The sequence below is a fragment of the Mytilus edulis genome, chromosome 1 (assembly GCF_963676685.1).
Source record: "Mytilus edulis chromosome 1, xbMytEdul2.2, whole genome shotgun sequence".
NCBI lineage: Eukaryota > Metazoa > Mollusca > Bivalvia > Mytilida > Mytilidae > Mytilus > Mytilus edulis.
Window position 1 is genome coordinate 102,354,953 of NC_092344.1, and position 24,807 is coordinate 102,379,759.

Sequence of the window (24,807 nt, forward strand, 5' to 3'; positions counted from 1 at the left end):
AGTGTCTTTAACAGTATTAAAAGAGTAAAATTACTATATTCAACTGGTTACGATATATATCAATTAAATTAATTTGCAATAAGTCTATAGACTAATAGTCTAATAAAATCTAGAGGAATCTTATCCGCATCACCTCTCAACATTGTTTACATAACAAAAATGCTAATCATTTATTGGTCAGTTACATGTTGTGATGTCACTGCAGATCTGAGAATACGAAGTATTTGTCTCCCAATTGATACAATATTCCTGAGCTTGTACTTCCTATTATGATTTTTTTTATAGAGGTTTATAATTTGCTGCTCACAAGAAAGCTATAGCTTTTTACCAAGAGTTCCAAATGGTGAAGTTGAAATCATCCCTTGGCTGACTCCATTATAGAATATCCGTTTTACAGTGATCGAATATTTTCCTTATATGTCGTGACTACAATCCGTTCCCTTTTCAAGAATGTGACATACCTACTTAGGCAAATAGTATTTACCGGAATTGTAATAACATGAGCAACACGACGGTGCCACATGTTGAGCAGGATCTGCGTATCCTTCCGAAGAATCTTAGATCAACACCAGTTTTTGGTGGGGTTCGTGTTGCTTAGTCTTTGGTTTTTCTATGTTGTGTCTTGTGTTCTAGAAGTTGTCTGTTTGCCTTTTTCTTTTTTTAGCCATGGCGTTGTCACTTTATTTTCGATATTTGATAAAATATACTCGGAAGATGTGGTATGCCTGAGTGCCAATGGGACAACTCTTCATATGAGTTCGAATGTGCCTCTGGTATCTCTCGTCCCTCTTTTATAACACAACTTAAAACCTTTACTAAATTATTTCAATAGAATCAAAGATTTTGGTTCGGTACTTGTGGAAAACTTATTATAAACGGGATCTCACATCCTAATTTGAACGGTGATGTTGTTTACCGAACTGCCGGTAGTTTGTTTTTGTTGCATTTGAATAAATGTATGTAATGTCATCAAATCAATGTATAAATAAATAACAGATTTTTGCAGAAAGCCGTCTAGATTTTCTTATTTTGTTTGGCGACCAAAAAAAGACTATCCTTGTATTGGAATCTACACCAAATAAATCATTTAATTTGTTTCAATGTTCACATGTTGATGACTACAAACCCTATTGTGATAGTTGTAACATGTATTTGTGAAAAAAAAAACCATACCATGTTTTTATATGTGTAGCTTGAGTTCAATTAAAGGCAGTCATCGAATGGTGCTATCATGTATGTTTATAGTAACTGAGTAAATAATTAATTCGTCCAACTATCTTGGTAGTAGAGTTAATGCAGAAGGAAATATCAAAGAATTAAGAAGTCAACATCCGTATTGGTAAAATCTGGTAAAGCAGCTACTGCATTCAAAAGTCTAAAGAACATTCTTATGAAAAATCAACAGAATTTCTAGAAAGACTAAAATTAGATTGTTTATATATGAGCAATGTTAGATCAGTTCTACTATACGGTCCAGAAACATGGAATTAAACTTAACAAGTTCTACAGAAAATCGAGTTAGAGGATTTGAAGGACGCTGTTAGAGATGCATTGTTAACATCAATTGTAATTTCAAGCAGTGAGCTATCAGAAAGAACCGGTGTGATGAATATAGTATATAAATATATATGAGATCACGAAAAGGCGGTGGAAATATATTGGACACATATTCAGAATGGATAACAACAAGGCATGTGAAAAAAGTGCTGACGTGGACACCACAAGGGACAAGAAAGTCTGGAAGACATAAAGGCACATGGAGAAGAGATATACCAGCAGAGATTTAAAAAAAAACATGGTTACACCTGGACTCAGATAGAACGAGTTGGAGGTCCGTTGTTGGTGCCTTATATCTTCAAGAACACGAAGAGGATTAAAAAAGTAAGTATGCTGATAGAGAAAGAGTAAACATATTTTCCAATTACCGACTGCAGAGACATTACATGTACATGTATATAGTACTATTATAGTTGTTTTTGTCGAACTTTTCCAATTTTATACCATTTTCAACAAACTATGAGGGATATAAACATTAGTGTCTTAAAAAAAATATCCGGCAGTACACCGATAATTGACCATACAGTCTTGTGCTAAAGACTATAAACCATATACTAGTCTGGCATGAGCTGTCGAACCATTTTCAAATGGAAACATCTTTTAACCAATTCGAAAAAAAATGGAGCATACTATGCTTTTAACTTTTATATGTCATCTATGGTATCTGCACTGTATGTTTAGAATTGTGTGCTTTTCATGACTTTTGTATGTATATATTTTGTTATTCAGTCGATTTTAAAAGCTCGCTTGAGCTTGTGTTATGAAGTTTTGTTGAATATCGACTTAAAATAAAATTGAATTGAAAAAAGTGTGACAGTAGTCTCAGACTAAAGAAAACCTTTCTTCTGTCTTTTTTTAAAACAATTTATCAGATTGAAAATATATCAGTTTATTTAGAAATAAAATTAACGGTACCAATTTTCTTGCACCAGATGCGCATTTCGACAATACATGTCTCTTCAGTGATGCTCGTGGCCAAAATATTTCAAATCCAAAGCTTATATAAAAGATGAAGAGCTATAATCCAAATGTGATGCTAATGTAATTGAGTCAAATGAATGTTTATGCCAGAAATGACCAATGACGAATTTGTTTGATTCCATTTTGTTGCTTTCCATTTTCGTTCCATTCTCTCCATTCCCGGTATTCCATTTCATTCTCCGTTCCATTCTCTATTCCTTCTACATTCCATTCTCCATTCCATTCCCCATTCCATATTCCATTCTCCATTCCATTCTATATTCCATTCTCCATTCCATATTCCATTCCATATTCCATTCCATATTCCATTCCATATTCCTATCCATATTCCATTCCATATTCCATTCCATATTCCATTCTCCATTCCATATTCCATTCCATATTCCATTCTATATTCCATTCTCCATTCAATATTCCATTCTCCATTCCATATTCCCATATTCCATTTTCCATTCCATATTCCATTCTCCATTCCGTATTCCATTCTCCATTCCATTCTCCATTCCATTCCCCATTCCATATTCCATTCTCCATTCCATTCTATATTCCATTCTCCATTCCATATTCCATTCCATATTCCATTCTATATTCCATTCTCCATTCAATATTCCATTCTCCATTCAATATTCCCATATTCCATTTTCCATTCCATATTCCATTCTCCATTCCGTATTCCATTCTCCATTCAATATTCCATTCTCCATTCTATATTCCATTCTCCATTCCATATTCCATTCTCCATTCCATATTCCATTCTCCATTCCATATTCCATTCTCCATTCCATATTCCATTCTCCATTCCATATTTTATTCTCCATTCCATTCTCCATGATTCGGACCTCTTCATTCCATTCTCCATTCTCCATTCTATTCTCCATTCCATTTTCCATTCCATTCTTCATTCCATTCTCCATTCCATTCATCATTCCATTATCCATTCCATTCTTCATTCCATTCTCCATTCCATTCTTCATTCCATTCTCCATTCCATTCTCCATTCCATTCTTCATTCCATATTCCATTCTCCATTTCATATTCCATATTCCATTCGCCATTCCATATTCCATTCTCCATTCCGTATTCCATTCTCCATTCCATATTCCATTCTCCATTCCATATTCCATTCTCCATTCCATATTCCATTCTCCATTCCATATTGCATTCTCTATTCCATTCTCAATTCCATTCTCCGTGATTCGGATTTCTTCATTCAATTCTCCATTCTCCATTCTATTCTCCATTCCAGATTCCATTCTCCATTCCATTCTCCATTTCATTCTCCATTCCATTCTCCATTTCATTCTCCATTCCATTCTTCATTCTATTCTCCATTCCATTCTCCATTCCATTCTCCATTCCATTCTCCATTCCATTCTCCATTCCATTCTCCATTCCATTCTCCATTCCATTCACCATATTCCATTCACCATATTCCATTCCATCCATTTTCATATTTACCATTCATCGTAACCGTTACATTCAATATTCCATTTAGGATTCCATTCTCCATTCCATTCTCCATTCAGCCCATTATCCATTCCATATTCCGTTCAATCTTCCATTCAATATTCCATTACATTCTCCATACTATATTTCATTCCAAAACGTTGCATGGATGTGATCCACTGAAAACAACATCCAAGCAAACTAGCCTTACTAAACATTGAACAACATGTTTCGAAAAGCGGCCAGTTTATTGTCGTCCTCGACCAGAATATATGAGTGATGAATCAAGCTCAATCTTTTTAAAGCATGTATCTGACCTTGATCAACCCGAAAAATTAGAAAGGGACAGAACTCTTCACTCTTGAATCTGAGGCGGGAATGACTATAATCGTCGTTTGAAATGACATTGTTTCCCCTTACATGTTCAGAAAAATAGTAAATATTCTTTCCTTATCTTATGAAAAGTTTCAGCTTTTGATTACACAAATGAAAACATTATTTCTGGTCCGAAAAAAACCAGCATTGATATTAAAAGTTTCGTTGTGAAAGTAGCATCACATATCCATTCATAAAAAATACAAGTTTGCTTATGTGCTGATTTCGTTTTAGAATATTTGGTATTTAGTGAACTGACATAAAAGAACAATACTTTTTTAATCAAAACAATTTAAACAAGACAAATCAACAGGGTTCAGGAAATACATGTATACAAATGTATTTATATTGGGTAGAATAATTTCTGGTTGGTCAGGTCACATAACCGCAAGCTTTAATACTTGTTTTTCTATATTTTTACTGTATTTATATATCAATTGGTTGAATCTTATTACATTTCAAATTTGAGAGTTTAATCATGAGAAATAAAAAGGTTGTTAGCATTTTCATTTGGCACTGTCATTGAGATTTATCCTGTCATTATTTTCCCTAGTCCAAATAATTATGACGTCTTGTAAGGCGTCAAAGAAAAAAATTATAATAGCCTTTCAAGACGTCATAATTATTCGGACTATATTTTCCCAAGCTTTAGAAAATAAAAATTTCATATTTTTTCTTAAATTTATGTATTAAACAGTCAGGGGACTTACTGAAATAAGTGATTTTTAAATCACTTATTTGAGTAGCAAATTCGAGGTTTTGTCACAAATTGGGATTATGTAGTTTTTTCAAAATTTTAAACACATAGGTTTAAATAATATCTTTTAATTAGTAAAATAAAAAAAAATGAACTTTTTGCTTCTTTTAAGTAGCAAGGTTTATGCCTTTGATGCTATCATTTAGCTGAAAATTCTATTTTAGTTGAAAAAATGCTATAATAATGGCTTTACATAATGAACTGATACTTTCTTAAAAGATTTTTCCCAGCAGTGGGAGTATTTTTCCTGTGAAGTTCAAGGTTTCATCTTTCAGATTATGTAATAAAATTCTACTGTTCGTGATAAAAATTCCACTGTTCGGGGGTGTTGAAATTAGTGGGGGTTATTAAAAGAATGATACTTAAAGAAGTGATTTTTGAGAAGGAAATTGAGGTCTGATACTTAAACAAGTGATTTTTATGTCATTATCCTAGATTCAGTACAAGGTCATCACCTGAAATGACCTGGTCATCCTAGACAACACAGATGTTGGTTCTGATAAGTTTAGAAACATAATTAGTCCCTGGATCATTAGTATTCTATATTTAAAGCTACAATAAGATTAAATCACTTCTTCTAGTGATTAATTTGTACTACTTAAATAGGTGATTCTTAAAGACAACTCTAACTTCCAACCTTTATGGAAATAATGTTACTTGAATCAGTGATTTAGAAAATCACTTATTTAAGTAAGTCCCCTGACTGTTAAAAGATGAAATCTTATATTTTAAATTTGAGAGTAACATTTGAGAAATAAAAAAAGCATTTGAATTTGGTCCTGTGACCTGTCATTGTCAGCATTTTTCATGTCATGTTTTCTGATTTTTTTTTTATAGTTTTTTATTAAAAATTAATGTTTTAAAAGACATTTCAAATTTGATAAAAATCCTTTGAGAAAAAAAAAAGTCATTAACATTTTTTTCATTTGGTCCAGCTGTCATGGTCAATGTTGGTCCTGTAATTGTCAGCGTTGGTCAGGTCATGTTTTCAAAAGCTTTTAAAAAATAATTCTATATTTTTTCTTAAATCTATGTATTTTAAAAATTATAAAATCTTATAATCTGATAACATATTAAATTTGAGATAACCTTGAGAAATAAAAAAGTAATTAGCATTTTCATTCTGGTCCTGTCATTTAGTCCAGTGACGTCACTCCACTCAGAAGTGTAACCTGTTTATAGTTGGTTGTTTCATGCTGATTCCTGTAAAAGTGTTTGCACTGATTCTTTGAGCTTTGAAAAGTGTTTTACTGTGATCTTAAAGAAATATATATATATATATATGTTGAAAATGTCATTGACTGGAAGTAAATATGATTTATCATAGTATACATGTATATATTATTTATGTCTAAAAATATTGTTTTGAAGGTACTTAAAAAAAAAACTTGTTATTAAGTTTATAAATTGATTTAATGAATTCCTGTCTAATGCTCAAAGTAATGAATGGGTATTCAGTAAATGTACATGAGACAATATTCTGATTAAAGCTCCCATAGGTAAAGTGTATTTCACTAGGCCCTTATTACTGTAAATTCAGAAATTATTGCATACATTTATTATTGCAATTTTCTTATTATTTTAGACTAAAATGCGATTTTAATTTTTACAATGTTGAGAAAAATCCTGTTTAAGGTAGCACAATACAAAGATTTTTCATTCTTTAAACTGATGTAATTCCACTCATCTTTCTTTAAATTTTATAAATGAGGTACCAAAAGAAAGAAGGATTAATCTTTCAAATTGTGATAATTTCATTATGACATAATTATTACATAATTAATTGTTATGTAATTAGTTGCCATATTGTGATGTCCATACTTGAATGAATTTAGCTTCTTTGTTATTCATAGCATCCCAAAATATTTTATAGATTCTTGCACAACACAGTTTGACCTTCAAAACCGTGTCTCAGATTTTTCCTATTGTATTTCATTCTCTCATAAATCTTCAATGAAGTTTGCAACATCAATTCATAAGAGACCACTAAATTCAATTAGGTATAAAATTTGTTCTATTGATGTTTTTGGAAATCTGAGACAATGTTTTGGAGGTCAAGCTGTGTTGTACAAGAATCTATAAAATATTTTGGGATGCTATGAAGAACAAAGACACTAAGTTCATTCAAGTGTGAACATCACAATATAGCAAATAATTATATATATTATGCATACAAATGGCACATCAATATAATTAATTATCTGCGAAATCGTCCCCCACTTTCAATGATGATTCTAAATTATAAATATAACCAAAAGTTGTTAATCTATAGATAGTTAAGACTAATGAAAGCTAATCCAATGTAAAAATATTTCTTTGCAATTTTTTAAAACTTCCTCAGAAAAATACTCGAGCCACTTGACTTTCTTAGCTCAAAATTAACGTTTTTACACAATATTTGAATAAAGTAGTTGAAGATTATTCGCTTCTCAAAGTGTAAGACGCAATAAAAATCGTATGCTTGCACCATCCTACCGAAATACGGATTTAAATAAAAGTCCTGAACATTTCAACATTTCTTCGTATATTTTGAACAAAACCGGTTTTAACCAAATCACAAGTACGTGTTAAGATCCGACTAAATACCTATTTTCCTATATGGTCAGGTAAAGTTGCTAGAGTGTATTTTTAATAATAAAAAAATAACCATTGAATCTTCCTCAATTGAAAAAAAAGACAACTTGAAAAAAAAGTATTAAGACATTCGACTTTTTTCATATTTCTACCAATATTTAATTATATGTGATGAGGTTATATTTTTGCCAGGCTTTAATGAAAACCAAAGAAATCTAAAGTTTGGGGTGAAATCCATAGCACCCCATTAAAAGTAAATGGTCTGTACTGAAATGTTTTTAATGCTTTAAAAAAAATTGGCAGCATAGCTCCTAAGGACATGTTTTAATTGAATTCACACAGGCCACACAGTTTGGGTATATTTAATATTGTAAGAAAGAGAATAATTGCAATGAGTGGGGCAGCCCCCCTTATCCTAAAGGAGCATACTCATTGCAATCAAAGATAGATTTAATATAGAGAGAGTATATTTATTTTTCAAGCTAACCATTCATTTTCTCTACATCTTTGTGAAGTTAGGGTCGTTCTTATTGATTTGGCATGATCTATATCCATTAACATTTCAAATGAGCCCTTCCTCCGTACAGGCGTGTTTACAGATATCCATGACGATTTAAGTCACAGAGGAGTGGTTTCATCTTTGTCGTCTTCACAACGATTTGTAGAAAATATGCCATACTTCAAGCTGCTGTCGAATTATTTAACCACTGAAATTGGTTCCATAAAGTCAGGCTCCACAGATTCTGTACCCGATTTGTTTGAGACAGAATGGTTATCGTGTCAGTTATGAATATCCGCTGTATCATCGTCAATGATATCATCACACATCATTACATGTGCCTGAATCTGTATAAACAGTTTACTAATAAACTTTTTTGTTTGTTATTTGTCTTAAAATTGACACGAGACGACAGCATAAAGTACTTCCCCGTGACTTCATGGATACCTGTAAACAATTTCCATGTGCTTTATCATTAAATGGTCACATGAACGCTTGACGGGAAGCTAAGAAAAACCGAACTTGAAATGCGTAATTGACCCAGACTTTAAATCATTTCCGGAAAGGACCCAAAGTTCCGGATCGCGTCAATAGAAGTAATAAAAAAAAAATTCTTCAAATTTAAAGCAATAAAATTTTCACAATCGGGAGGATTTTCAAGGGTCGGTCGGTAAACTGCAAACAAACAATATTTTAATTTAAGCCTTACCCTGTCGCATTTTTCACAATAATTTCTGAATTTACAGTACTATAGATTCATTTATTTTCATGGGTATCAATTTCCGTGGTTTAAGGAAAACTTACATATTCGTAGATATTTGCTTTCATGGATTTGACAAAGTCTGCACTCATTCCTATAGAAAATTTGTAATTCGTTGGACATTTAAATTCGTGGTTCTCTTGTACCTAGAAATCCACAAAAATTGGTACCCAATAAATATTAATGAATCCACAGTATACATGTATATAATTAATTGATGTCAATACATTCAAAGAAAGGACACAACACAGTCAAACCTTGTTGTGTTAAAACAGGATCTACGTTTTGCATTCAAGTTGCTATATATATGCTTGCTCTCAGCAATAAATTTTTTTTTTGGGTGTTAAATCTAATAAAAATGATTTTTCTCAAAAAGCTTAGGATACATTTTTAACTGGAAGTTTATATTCTTGCATTGAAATTGAGGATAAATTAAAATAAGGAAAAACACATTGAAAAGACTGCGAGCCTTCTAAACATTGTAATTAACTCTAGGATGATAGTAAAACTTCATTTGCAACCCTCAAATCTACAATTACCCATGAAAACTCTTGAAATACAGTACTGTTATTGTCTGATCACAGAATACTGAGGTCAAAGAACTTACTTTGCCTGATTCTAACTTTGATTGTTTTATATGTAAGATTTATTAAGGATGCTAGCATAATCACTGGTTTTAGAATGTTGACTAATAGACATAATACTATATATTTCAGGTTTTTGAAGATGCCTTCAAAGTTTCAGCTTGATAAAGCAGCTTGGCAATGGGCAGAAACAACTGATCCTGATAATGTCACGTTTGACCATGTTCGGACAGCATACAGATTGAACTTAAAACCATGTCCGTTAGGATCTTGTAAACGGAACTGCAAAGGAAATCCCCTTTGTCTCAATGCAATAGGAGAAAGAGTGTGGTTCGGGAAAATTGATGATGATGATTGGCACCAAATTGAAGATCCAAATTATGAGAGGCGGGATGATGATATGTTTGTTGGACTCAAAAATCTTGGAGCCACCTGTTATGTAAACACATTTCTTCAGTTATGGTTTCATAATCCTGTTATCCGAAATGCACTTTACAAATTCAGAGAACCAGATGAACATGTGACTAGAGATGTAACAGCAGAATGGTCACCTTCTTCCATTGGGGGTCATCTTCAAGCATTATTTGCTTTACTTTCATTATCTGAGAGAAGATATTTAGATCCTAAAGACTTCATAACACATTTAGGTTTAGATGCTGGTCAGCAGCAAGACGCTCAGGAATTTTCAAATCTATTTTTAACATTATTAGAAGATGCCTTATCTAGACAAAAGGATGCATGTGTGCGAAATGTTATTCAAAATCAGTTTAGGGGAGAATATGCATACGTTACTACTTGTAATAGATGTGGGACAAAATCTGAAAGACCATCAACATTCTATGAACTGGATTTAAGTATAAAAGGTCATAAAACTTTAGACGAATCTTTAAAAGATTTTTTACAGGAAGAGAAATTAGAGGGAGATAACCAGTATATGTGTTCTTCGTGCAATAGTAAACAGAATGCTTCACGAAAAATACATTTAAAGTACCTTCCACCTGTTCTCAATTTACAACTTTTACGATTTGTTTTTGACAAGAAAACTGGAATGAAAAAGAAACTGAACAGCTTTATTCAGTTTCCTGAACAAATTGATATGACAAAATATTTGACTGTGAATAATTGTGCTGGCGATTCAGCCACTGCTGAAGGTGTTGACGGGAATTCTGTTACATACAATCTTACAGCTGTATTGATACACCGTGGTCCCACTGCTTACAGTGGACATTATATTGCACATATCAGAGATATCAACAGTAAAAACTGGTATAAATTTAATGATGAGGAAATAGAGAAAATGAAGGGAAGTAAGCTTCAGTTGGGTACCGAGGACGATCCAGAAGAGACAGGCGGTAAACAAAAAGGCAGATGTCCTAAAGGATATCATTCATCACGTAATGCATACATGTTGGTCTATACACTAAATGAAGAAAATGCCTGTAGTACTGATAGTAAGGTAGAGGCTCAACAACTTCTACCAGCTCATGTGTTAGACTATGTCATTAAAGACAATGAAACATTTGAAAATTGGGTGTCTGAATTAATGTTAATTAGAGATCAGAATATAGAAAGTGGAAAGGAAAAACAAGAAGAAATAAAAGAAACGTATCAGAAACTAGCCTTTGATAAACTGGAGGTCAATGAAGGAGAATGGATTAGCCTAAAATGGCTGAATTCATGGCTTACTGATCCAGCTAAAGCAGAACCAATAGACAATAAACCTTCATTATGCAAACATGACAAATTGTCTCCCGCAGCAGCTATGAAACTGAAATTTGTCAACTTAAATGGAAGTGAAAGTTTATGTAATAGGTATGAAGGAGGACAAAGACTAATTGGAGGAGATAGCTTATGTATGCTTTGTGTCCAGCAACAGTGCCATGTGATTAGGACAAAAATAAGAATGATGGAAGATGATAAAGTTTTCGGCAGCATGACCAAACCAAATGTCATTTCTGGTCCTAGTTACTGGGTCGGTAAAGCTTCGTTTAGATCATGGAAGAAAATGGTTTTAGAACAGCTTGGAGAAAATGATGAGGATAAGAGAGATTCAACTGATGTTGAACCTTCTGTAGAAAATGGTTTGAAAGAAAAAGAAATTTCTAGTGCCAAAGAAGAAGGGCAAAAAGAGAAAGAAAATACAGTAACCACAGAAGAAGCTCTGTCTAAAGAAGAAGAAAGCTTTAAATTTAATGAAGATATTCTCTGTGAAGCTCATGATAGACTTGACCCAGATATGACGTGTAGAAAGTTAGTCCCAGTAGAAGTTTGGCGTAGGCTCAAGGAATATTTTGCCAATTGTCCAGAGTTTGCTAAAGATGATCCTGTTTGTGGACAATGCAATGATGCAATGCGAAATGAACAACAAACAAAAGAATACTTGAGAAAATTGGCTCAAGAACAAAAAAATGCTCTTAACGACCTTCTTAATGATAGAAAAAGACCAATAACCCTGAAAAAACCAATAGAAGTATTTATTTTAAATAAAGCATTCTTAGAAGAATTGAGAAGATTTATTAAGGAACCACTCAAATACAAACCAATTCAGAACATAGGAAATGCCATACTGATATGTGAACATGGGGGTTACCTGTATCCTCAATCTCAAGGACAGTTAGAGTTATATGTAAATGATCACTTTGTTTACATATGGAGTTCAGAGTGGGACAAGATCAGTCAAATGTTCAACGTAGATTATGAAATTAGTATTATCAGTTATGAAGACGATGACAAAAATTTAGGAATTGTAACACTTCCACAAGTTTGTGATGAATGTGTTGTTAGTCGTCTAAATCAAGAAGAAAATGCAAGGTTTGATTATGATGAAGCAGTTATATTTGTTCGCAAAATACCCAAGCAATTGCAGAAATCAGCAGGATCCAGTTCTCTCAATCCTAACGATGAGAATTCAAAGGATTATGATCCAGACTTCAATCAGCATGGTTCAAAGAAAAGAGGCAGCACAAGTGATCCTTTAGAGGAACCTCCGGAAAAAATATCCAAAAATGAAAACGGAACAAGGAAAAGTCAGCGTCATAGAAAAGTGAGAGGTGAAAAAGAAGTGAAAGTAAAATCTACGCAAACTTTGAAAGATTTTAAGCTACAGTTAATGAAATTGTTTTCAGTGCCACCATTTGATCAAACATTACTATTGAATGGACACAGTTTGTGTGATGACACTGCCACATTAGGTGGCCTACGTATTGCACCAGGATCCATTATCATGTTACAAGCAGATGAACCTGCTGAAGACCTTTTAGTGTTACAAGATATGATTCAAGTCTCTTCTGGGCCTGAATCAGGCTTTAAAGGAACTGGACTTTTAGGAAATTCAGAAAGAATATCATAATTAGGGTTTTACACTGTTTCTTAAATTTTTAAATTTATGCATCCATGTTTGTGAAAAATTCTATGTAATCTGTCCAAAAAATTGCAACAACCATGGCTATAACATTGGTAATAGATTGTTATAATTTAAGTTTTGATATTGTAGTTAAGAATAAACATAATGAATCTGATTAAATCATAAATGGAAGTATTTTCTGTCATAGTTGTAGGGTATTTAAAACATAAAACAAGAGATGTACTTTACCAACCACTCATCCAAGTTTTCAAGACTAAATTTTACATTCAAAAGAGATTTTTTAATGAAATTTCATATTTTTTAATTATTTGTGGTATGTTTCTTACAAGATGCTTAATATTTAATGAATGGCTATTATCTATTTTGAATTTATTGAACCATAAAACTAATTTTTGACTCTTCACAGTGAATAATTCGCGGAGCGGATTATGTAAAATGTGAAGAGTCAAAAATTAGTTTTAAGGTTCAATAAAATCAAAATAAATTATTGCCATTCATTATAAATAAATTTCTATAAAAAAAAAAAGGCTCATTCAAAGAACTTTTTATATTATGTATATTAACAATAACAACGTACACACATGTTGGCGTATGAATACACAACGTCAGAGTGGGCGTGTCGCCATCAAAATTGACAACATTGAAAATAAAACTAATAATTTTAATCAATCAGAAGACAGTTAAAACACCAAATTTATTTATTGATGTATGATGTATCATCTGGTCTACTGGTACTTTTGAAAGCAACTATTGTTTCACTTGATATCCGTTAAATGTTGCAAGTGCATGTGTTACTACATATTGTAGTATAGACACTTGTCTCGTTCATGTATACAGCATATGTTCTTTTATCCTGAATTATTCACACTTTTAAGTTTTTTTGTGGTCTAACATGTATCTGCCATGAAGGTCAAAAAGTCAAACATAGGCAATGAGTAGGCAGCAACGCTTACATGTACAGTTTACTGATCATAAGGTCTATTTCTGAATTAATTAGATGTTTTAATTCATCATATTATGAACTAAATAGATTTTAATTTTCATACTCTTTATTGAATTTAACTTGAAAAGAGACATCCGCTCCCATTTACAAGTAGTATGTAGTAATTTTTTTATTTGACTCAAAACAGGCTAGACATAATATTGAGTTTATTGTATTTCAGGGTTACTGTCTCATAGGCGTGTTCCCCACAACTCTCTTTATTCATCAATTGCATACAGAAGTCCCCTACCCCAAGTTTTACAAATGCTGATAGTTTCTCATTATACAATTATGGTCAGTAAAAGGTCAGATTTTTTTGTGAAATGTCATAGTAAGCTTAGCAGCTTAATTATTCAAATATTCTTGTTGAGTCAATATACACATTCACATGCATGTTACATGTATTAAAATCTTAACCCTCAGTTTACTGTTCACGTGTTTCATAGGCATCTGCATATTTTTACCAGTAGTTTCAAGGTCATTATAAGATTCTTATCTGGTTTATAATTTAACGATTTTGAAATTCTTATTTGTTTTAATATACATCATGTATATAAAAGCTTTTTTTTCTGAAATTTTCGGCTAGAAAAGCATAAACAGCTCAATGATTTGTTTTTGATTATGTTACATTAAAAATTTAAAGTTCTGTCACAATTTCTGTGTATACATCATGAGCATAAGTGATATTTGGTACAGTTTTCCAACAATTGTTAAAATTGTTGCAAGCAAATGTTACAGTTTTAAGCCTAAAAGAGGTATACAATCCCTCAATTATTTGACAGCATAAGTTTTCTTTTATTTTTATCAGAGTTACTCCCCTTTCAAATGGCTACTTTGTGTTTGCTTCAACCCAAATATATGATGATGAGTATGAAATATGAATTATTAATTTCCTTAATGGATAACCTACTATCATTTCTTGTTTACTCCAGCACTTTCCAGATAGATATCATAAGTTTGTTAGATAAAAAAAACATCAGTCATATTGACTATTTAAATTTAGTACTTTGCTTTTTCATTTATTTGCAATTTTTAATTGATTCAGGACTGAGGTTACAATTTATTAATAGAAACAGCTATTCCTGCAGCGAATCAGTGCTTTATTTTATTGTTCATGTTGTTAATTTATGTGCTTGAATTGTATTATAAATGATTGTTAACTGTATAATTTGTTGTAGTAAAATGTTTATTATAAAGGTACATTTTTTTCATTTTTTCAACTGGTGTAAATGTATTTCCTTTTCCTTTTCATTTGTCTATCCAAGTCTTTAACTATTGGTTGGTGTTGATAGGAGGATTTTTTTTTACGTGAAATCCCTGATTCCTGATAAAACAAAGCATTCTTTGATAATTATTTCCCTATCAATATACATTTTTTGTCACATTTCTCAGCCTTTGTATCAAGGAATTATAAATTACTTAATCTGGAACTTTATAATGGAGTGTCGTACAATTTTTAAGAGCAATTGCAAATCTGATCATGTCACTTCCAGTTTCAAAATTCTTTTATTTTTATACCCACTGATCATGGAATTTTAAGTTATTGGTTTTATATTTTGCACAAACATTGCATGTAGTTCCTTGTTCAATTTTTATGCAATAACATTGATATACAACCTCTAAAACAAATATTACTGTAATACCCAGCAATGGTAAGTCAGTGCTCCAACTTGGTACATCTTCATTTATCAGAACCATAGCACTCAGTGCCACATGAAATAAACATACTATGCAGTGTTTTGTAAAATGCAAAAACTTAATATATTATACAGTGAATGTCATATGATAAAAAAATTTACATTCACCATTTAGTAAGAGTAAATTAAGTTGGATTCAGCAGCAAATGGGTTTCATATTGTTTAATACTTTCAATATTATTGTTTAAGAACATATTTTATAACTTTTGAAATGGTGTTTAATTTTTGCTAAAAATAAACTGGTACATAATATTAGATATTTTATACTTGGTAAATATTTCTGTAATCAATGTTTCACTGTAAATACCAGATACATTTTGTTTATAATTCATTTTAATGTTGTGTTACCATTACATTTAATTCATAAACTACCATGATCAAATTATTTATTAATCAAAACCATTTATGGTTTATATGGGATGTTCAAAAAATCATTCATAAAATCATTATAAGAATATTTAGTAATTAAAACAATTAACTGTAAAAAATGGAAAATTTTAATGGCAAATAAGTATTATACTACTAATTTCTGTGATCAGATAAAAGAAGTACAAGTTGTCCCTGCTCCCCAAGAATTGTTTTATAGTCTACAAACAAATTATTATAGTCATTCACATTCATCAGTTAAAATCAAATTAAGCTTATTTTAAAGTCCCAGGGGTTGCTCCAGTTAAATCATCATAAATTATTTTGAAATTAGTAGTATTGGAATTGCACTTATTTGCTTAAGATAAAAACCATCAATTTTTTTAGTACAAATTCATTTGTTAATGAAAACTGGCTTTACAGCAATGCGTTATTTTTGTTAATTTATCCATTTGTCTATTTCAAATATAAATTATTAAGGCTATTAAATAGCAAACTACTGGAACAGATCATATTGTTTTTTTGTAGTTATTTTGTTCTGTCACTGTAACCATTATCCTTTCCCCCAGTAAGTTTAAATTACCAGTTTATTTTTTTGTAATATAGAAACTAAATCTATCAAATATGTAGACTTTCATACCATGATTGAATATTATTGTCTGTCTTGTCACATATGAACTTTATATTTATTGGATAACCTTTGAGCATCTTAGGGACTCATTCATTGGTTAGAAATCATTTGCCTTTCATCTTTCATAAAGACATCTGTAGACTATACTAAACTGTACGTTTGTAACTTGGATGCAAAGGATGCATTATGTGGTTGTGAAATAGATGGAATACATTTACATGTCTTAATATGTAACATCAGGCCTTCATTAAATGTTGTCAAGTATTCAGCTTTGGATTATTTGTAACAGCCATTTATATATAAAAATAAGGAGATGTGGTATGATTTCCAATGAGACAACCATCCAATAGAGTTATAATGATGAAGGTTAAAGCAATTATAGGTTACTGTACAGCCTTCAACAATGAGAAAAAACATTACGGTATAGTAAGCTTTAAAAAGCCAAATCATAAAAATACCAAACAATTTATACAATAAAATTTATTAAAATAAAAATGACCGACATGAAACAATGACAACCACAGTGACTGAATTACAGGATTCTGGCTTGTGACAGGTACATAGAGAATGTGGTAGGGCTAATGTTAAACATATTTGTGAGCAGTCAACCATCTCCTAATCTAGGACAGAGGTGTTGCAGCAAAACATTTGATCACTATAAAAATAAGTTGCAAATGGATGAACTCAATTTATCGGAATTAGCTTAAATAAACCAACATACAAACAAAAGCCAATACATAAAGAGTATTCAGTCACTGAAAGCTAGCATGCAGCCAATTTCAACTAATAAATGAATCCCAGAAATAGAAAAGTTGATTTGAGCAAGGGTAAGGATCTTTTGTAACTTTCTGTCCTCTCACAGGGGGTTGTTTGAGAATCAATATTTTTATTTTTATGTCCCCTGAGTAACTTGTCCATCCGTACATCCCAAAATTGGTTTCTGTTCTCAACTTTTGCCTGCCTCAACCAAATGTTATGAAACTCCTACACAATGCTTATTACCTCAAAACAGTTAGAAGTTTGGTGGTGTCACTTTTTATGTTATAGAATATAGAGTTATGCCTCTTTACAAATGGAAAAATTGATGATTTTTTGGTTTCTATTTTCCAACTTTCGTTTGCCTCACCCAAATGTTATGAAACTTGTACACAATGCTCATTAACAAAAAACAGATCAATTTTGAATTTTGGTGGTGTCACTTTTACCATTCTTGAGTTATTTCCCTTTACAAATGGAAAATTTGCTGATTTTTCTGTTTCTGTTTTCTGATGTAAGTTTGCCTCAACCAAATTTTATGAAACTTGTACACAATGCTCATTACCACTAAACACAGGTCAAGTACACATTTGGGTAGCATCACTTTTACAGTTCTTGAGTTATGTCCCTTTATAAAGTTATTAAGCAAGCAGGGGCATCATTTGTATTCCATGGACACATTCCCATTTATTTTACAATTTCTCCATTTTAATTTATTGCATCACATTGCAAGAAGAACTAGCAAGCACAAAACTTGTATTGGAAATGACAACAGTTTTTAACAATATTGAAAATATATGGAAGTCTCAATAGCTGGAGATAGTATATTGTGGAAAGACGGCAAGGCTCATATACATTATTTAGTAAATGTACAGGACCATTTCCAAAACAAACAGATTTAAGATAACTTCATGGTCTTCAATGTCAAACAAAAAATCAAACCAACAAAAACTTTTAAAAAGACTGAAATAAAGTTTAGGAAGTGGCTCATTTGTGTATGCATGCAATATCAAAATACAGAAAAAGTGTGATACAAGTGTAAAAATGCAATTGGCATCAACTTTGGCATGCTTTTTTTTGTCTCACTGGCGAGAAAAGTCTAGAAAGCATGACATAAGGATTACAACTCTGTGCAAACTGTTTGTATTTAGCTTTATATCATAGAAGGTAGAATATATGTATGTTTCATGCCTTGCATGTGGATTCCTTATTATACACCACATAACTTTGTTGATATGTAGGGTACAATGTTTTTGAACCATTTATCTGGTGTCTGTCCTTGTCATCCCAACTCCTGAAACCACACAACTGAATTTCATAAAATTGAAATAGATAACAAGAACACACATGAAGATGTACATATCGACAGGAATTTACGATTTGATTGGAAGGTGTACATGTCCAACTGGTAGGTGTCATTTGACCTTGACCTCATTTTCATGGTGCAGTGGTCAAAGTTAAAAGTTTTTCAATTAGGTTTTTTCTAATACTATATGTAATACGTCAACTATATTTGGTGTATGGAAATATTTTATGATGAACATGTCATTCTCGTAGGTTTTATTTGACTGACCTCCATTTCACGGTTCATAGCTCAAAGTTAAGTTTTTGTGTTTGGGCCTGTTTTTCTAAAACTATGAGTAATAGATCAACTATATTTGTTGTATGGAAGGATTGTAAGCTGTACATGTCTGGCTGGCATGGTTCATCTGACCTTGACATCATTTTCAAGGATTATTGGTGTTTAGTTTTCTTGGTTAAGTTATGACGTCCATTATCACTAAACTAGTAACAAATTTGTTTAGGGGCCAGCTGAAGAACTTCTCCGAGTGCTGGAGTTTCTCGCTGCATTGAAGGCCTATTGGTGGCCTTAGGCTGTTGTCTGCTCTATAGTCATGTTGTTGTCTCTTTGACACATTCCCCATTTCCATTCTCAATTTTATTCTTAGAAATTATAAGCAATATGACAACTATATTTAGTGTATTGAATGATTGTTAGGTGTACATGTATTTCTTGTTTGGTTTATATGACTGTCACCTCATTTTCTTGGATCATGTTAAGTTTATGTGATAGTTTTAGTTAAGCTTTATATTTAGGACTTACAACATAATATCAATGGTTAGTAAAGAAGGCGACATTTCAGCGAGTGCACTCTTGTTTTTTCTAGGAGTTATGCCCCTCTGAATTTTGGCCTAAATGTACTTCTACAACAGTTCATCGCAACTCCTCTGAAATCACCGAACAGAAATTCATTTTTTTTCTTTATCTCGCCTGCAACAGATCCAGGAAAATGAGAGTAAAAGGAATCTAGTCCAAATTGACGGGTAAACTGTAAAACATTGAAACATGGTGACGTTCCCTTGTCACCATCTTATGGTGTTTATATATCTCAACTTGTACGATTCGCTCGTGTATGTAACAATGTATTAGATTTTAGCGAGAGAAATTTATGTATTACTGAAAAATTATTACACCAGGGTTTTCGATATCACAAACTGGTCAAAACATTTACTAAATTTTATCACCGGTATAAGGAAATAATTCGTAAATATAACTCAACATGCAGACATCTTATACGTTCAGGTATTTCACATCCAAAATTTTATGGAAATATTCTTTATAAAGCACAAAAATGTCAGTATTCTCCTCAGAAACTAACAAAACCTTTAAATAGACTTATTAAAAGGGGATATAGTTACGATACTGTTGTCAGGTCATTAAAGATTGCATATTTTGGCTTTAACATTGATTCACTGATAGGGTCTTTGCATCGGAACTAAACACATTTATTTCTAAAAAAACAGTTGTTGGCATGACACGGGTTATGTTCTTCTCATATATTTTATGATAGTATGATACTAAACCCCTAACGGGAGGGATTGTACCTGATATTCATATGATGAAGACATAATCTTTCAATCAGTTTAATTGAGGTCTGGAGCTGGCATGTCAGTTAACTGCTAGTAGTCTGTTGTTATTTATGTATTATTGTCATTTTATTTATTTTCTTTTGTTACATCTTTTGACATCAGACTCGGACTTCTCTTGAACTGAATTTTAATGTGCGTATTGTTATTGTTTTACTTTTCTACATTGGCTAGAGGTATAGGGGGAGGGTTGAGATCTCATAAACATGTTTAACCCCGCCGCAATTTTGCGCCTGTCCCAAGTCAGGAGCCTCTGGCCTTTGTTAGTCTTGTATGATTTTAAATTTTAGTTTCTTGTGTATAATTCGGAGTTTAGTATGACGTCCATTATCACTGTACTATTATGCATATTTTAGGGGCCAGCTGAAGGACACCTACGGGTGCGGGAATTCTCGCTACATTGAAGACCCATTGGTTGCCTTCGGCTGTTGTTTGCTCTATGGTCGGGTGGTTGTCACTTTGACATATTCACCATTTCCTTTCTCAATTTTATTTAAAGCTAAATCTATCAGATTTCTCATTGTATGAAGTTTACCTCTAGACTCTATCTGTTATCCTTGACATTATTTCATGGCTAAGTGACTGCATAAAAACTTTATAATTTACTGTTTTATCACTTATTAAAACTAATAGGAAAATTGAATTTTTGAGAAGTGTACAGTTTCAATAAAAACATACTGTGGATTCATTTATTTTCGTGGATTGCTGAAAACTTGCATTTTCGTGGATATTTGATTTCGTGGTTTTGTCAATCTAAACACAAAGCCTATTGAAAATATTTTATTTGTTGAACATTTGATTTTGTGGTTCACCTGTTCCTAAGAAACCCACAAAAATTTGTATCCAATGAATAATAATGAATCCAAAGTAACAGAGTTAACAAACATTGAATTTTTCTTCTTCTTACTTTTAGTACTCCATAATCCATAACGCTACCCTGCCAGTCAATTTAGATCAAATTCAGTAGCTGATAGTATAGGGGGTCATCTGATAGTCTTGGTGCAGAAAGGAAGTAGGTACCGGCAGATCTTGCCATCTTTAAATAGTTTTTTTTTGCTTTGAATTTTCTCTTTTCTTTTGTTAAGATATGAGACAATTAATTAATGCATTTTACCTCTATGTTGAATTTTAGCCATGTAAATTAGTTAGTTAAAAGACAAAAATCCAAAATTTTAGTCTATATACATTCAGACTAAATTTGTCCAGTGGTTTCAGAGAAGATTTTTTCAAAATGATTACAACAATGACAAAAGCCAATAGCTCACATAACGCCAGGTGAGATTAACAACTGTTTAAGACTTGTTAGAAAAGGTTTCTTGGGCTTTACCAGATACCATGAATGTTGCATATTGCAGGCCTAAAATTTCAAATTATCTTTTCATTTGGTTTTATGGTGTCATTTATCACTCCCACTTAAGATATATGATACAATAAATTGAAGTTATCTTTATTTATTCAAGCCAGTGACTGAATAACTAAGTAAAACAGTTAAATATGTTATAATGTTTTGTTTATTTTAATTATGAGGTAAATAATTTATGCACTGCTGCCAATAGTCCATCATTCTAGTTCAGGTCCAGCAAAATATTTGGCTGTGAGATGTCTTCTTCTAACTGGTTGTTTACATACAGGACAAACTTTGTCAGTCTGAAAATATAAAATTCATGGTTAGTGTCATTTGGCTAAAAGATACTCAAGTATCCACACACAGTACATCAATTATTTGTGTGTATAACCATACAATATCAAATTCATGATAAAACAATCCTCTTTGTTGAAATATATCCATGAGAAGGACAGAGCTTACCACTTTACATTTGTGTATTTGAATTTGGTCTAAGAAAATAGTATATTAAATTATGTACATTTTACAGCATTAAATTACAAAATGGTATAAAACAGACTTGAAAGGTATCATTTTTTGGGGGAATCTCACACGAAATGTTCTGTAGATCTGTTTATAATTAAAATGAAGTTATTTATATTGCTGTGATCCTTTGCATTTAAAAATCAACTATCATAGCCTTAAAATGTAAAAGTGCCAAAAGTGTCAAAATGAAAAAATAAGCATGTCTTCTCTACACACCTTCTTGCTATGAATGAAATAGTAGTTATAATACATCACTCAAACTTTTATAATTAAGACATGTTCATGGTCCAGTGGCTATAGTTTAGGTTTTAAGTTATAATCTGTTTTTCTTATATTATATGCAAGGTGAACATGTCCAACTGGCAGGTGTCATTTGACCTTGACCTATTTTTATGTTGCAGTGGTCAGAGTCAAGTTTTTGAGTTTTGGTCTTTTTGATTATAATACATCACTCAAACTTTTATAATTAAGACATTAAAAAGGAGAGTGACAATGGTGACAAAAACAAGTGCTCCAATTGTTTTTTTGTTACAACTAGTTTTAAAAAACTTACATCAAAAGCTGTTCTCCAACAAGGAAAACAACAAATATGTCCACATCCTGCTTCAAATGGTCTTTCTGCATTTTTCTGGCAGCATTCACAAGTATATCCTATAAGTACAAAACATTTGTTCTGTGTTATATTATAAAGGTTTTGGTACTACAGGAATGACATAACTTGATAGGCAAAACCAATGTTGGAAGCAATTAGATTTATAAAGAAAAAAAACTCTAAGGGTTCCGCAGAACCCATTGTCTAGCCTACTTTTGCTGTAAATTTCAGGCTTTACAAAAATGAGGATACAAAAATGCTAAAAGACGTCTCTCGGCTGCCGGTAAACATTTGAAAAAGATATCATTTTCTTTTTGAATTTATATTTTTGTCAGTGAAGTAGCCGGCACTTGAAGCCGCAGTAAACGGCGGATTTCCGCCGGCTACCGGCTTCAATGGAAAGCCCTGTGTTCATTTGAATATCGTGGTTCACCTGTACCCACAAACCCACGAAAATGGTATCTAATGAATAATAATGAATCCACAGTATGTAGTATATAAAAGTTCCACGATGGAAAGATCAAAACTGCTATATCATGTAAATGTCAGTTAATCATACCACAGATAATGACATGCTTGGCATCAAATGTTTGATTTCTCTGATCATGAGAACATTCTTATTTGTTTGGTTATGTGCCTGTGAGATTGACCAATATGTTGCTTCATCCATCCTGCAACTGTGTTGGCATAGAATAATATCAAAAATCCACAATTTTTAGATTAAAATACTATCTGTCTACAAGTGTAAATTTACCTGAAGATATTTACTTGGGCAAGATATAAATGTTTGGATAGAAATACTGTCTGTCTACACGTTTATATTTACCTGATGGGTATTTACTTGGGCAGGTTATGTCATCAGCCTTTACTATAACATTGCTATCATGCTTCCGAGATGGTGAACATGGTTCTGTTTCTTCAAATAAATCCTCAGAACTTTGATTTAAATAGTCTGTTTTTATCACAGATGAGGAAGGCACATTTTCTACATTATTTTTAGTCACAGAACAGCTCTCACTTTGGCTATTTTTATCAGACACATTTACTTCCTTTGGTAAGTTTACTGATATTTGTTTTCCTGTATTAGAAGCTTCAGGTAAACTGCTTAAATTTGTATGGACAGTTTTCTGTCGTTTATCTGCATTACCTATATAAAATATTTAAATTCAGTAAAAATCATTGATAGTTTCATACAATATATTCCAGTAATGCAAGATTTTATAACAAACATGACTCATTATATAATAAAAATTTAAAAAAATGCATTTTCAGCTGTAATCTGCTCTTTGGTCAGGTTGTTGCCTCCGACATATTCACCATTTTATTCTCAATTTCATTAATGTGACAAATAGCTTCTCATTTAAGTGCTATGTTTCATGAGTTTCTTACTGTGTATTCATTTATTTTTCGTGGGTACCAATTTTTTTGGATTAAGGAAATCTAGCATATTCGTGGATATTTAATTTCATGGTTTTGCTGAAGTCTGCATACAAATCTTTAGAAAATTCATCATTCTTTGAACATTTAATTTCTTGGTTTAACTGTACCAATAAAATCCATGAAAATTGGTATCCAACGAATAATAATGAATCCACAGTATAATATTGTTATAAACATTATCTCATTATGAAGTGAAAATAACAATTGACAAGGCAGTGTCTTCCCAAAGTTGTATTGCTATTCTTTTTTTAATTTTTGTTGTTGTCTGTTTTGTTTGTATATTAGTCAAAATTAATTCATGCAGATATTGTACTAATAATCTGATATTTCAAATTGTTTACTCACATGAGTTATCTGTTTGTAGCCTCTTTCTGAGTATGGAATCTTCTGGTCTATAACCACACCCAGTTCCTGTTATACTTTTACATAGCTTGTCATATTCACATTTATCTTTAGGTCTCACAAATCGATAAAATTCTTGAAAAAATACAGTAAAAGAACTTAAAAATTATGCATTGGAATTATCTTATATCTCAAATTTAAGCTAATTAAACAAAAGTCTGTAGGATCATGTGAATTTGGATTGAATTCTTTTTTTTAAATCATGAGGCGACATTGTGGAATTTTACTTGAAATAAAGCATGACAA

At 31.9% G+C, this 24,807-nt stretch overlaps 3 protein-coding genes across 5 annotated transcripts in view; 2 read left to right on the forward strand and 1 right to left on the reverse strand.

The window, feature by feature from the left end:
• Positions 1-24,807, forward strand: part of LOC139516491 (uncharacterized) — a 735,418-nt gene that overhangs the window by 106,062 nt on the left and 604,549 nt on the right. The window lies entirely within an intron of this gene.
• LOC139498480 (ubiquitin carboxyl-terminal hydrolase 48-like) lies at positions 4,294-16,837 on the forward strand. The gene is made up of 2 exons (XM_071286875.1): positions 4,294-4,419; positions 9,666-16,837. The coding sequence occupies exon 2, from the start codon at positions 9,676-9,678 to the stop codon at positions 12,880-12,882; it is 3,207 nt and encodes a 1,068-aa protein (XP_071142976.1). The 5' UTR covers positions 4,294-4,419; positions 9,666-9,675; the 3' UTR covers positions 12,883-16,837.
• LOC139516434 (regulator of telomere elongation helicase 1-like) overlaps positions 21,751-24,807 on the reverse strand; it is a 36,600-nt gene continuing 33,543 nt past the window's right edge. For all 3 annotated transcript variants that reach the window (XM_071306541.1, XM_071306550.1, XM_071306559.1), the window contains exons 32-35: positions 24,505-24,636; positions 23,546-23,866; positions 22,681-22,778; positions 21,751-21,904 (exon numbers count right to left, since the gene is read on the reverse strand). In XM_071306541.1, the coding sequence (XP_071162642.1) occupies positions 21,818-21,904; positions 22,681-22,778; positions 23,546-23,866; positions 24,505-24,636 (638 nt within the window). In that variant the 3' untranslated portion in view covers positions 21,751-21,817. The remainder of the gene's footprint in view (positions 21,905-22,680; positions 22,779-23,545; positions 23,867-24,504; positions 24,637-24,807) is intronic.

Coding starts and splice junctions, on each gene's coding strand:
- LOC139498480 (XM_071286875.1), top strand. CDS start 9,676: ATGCCTTCAAAGTTTCAGCTTGATAAAGCAGCTTGGCAATGGGCAGAA.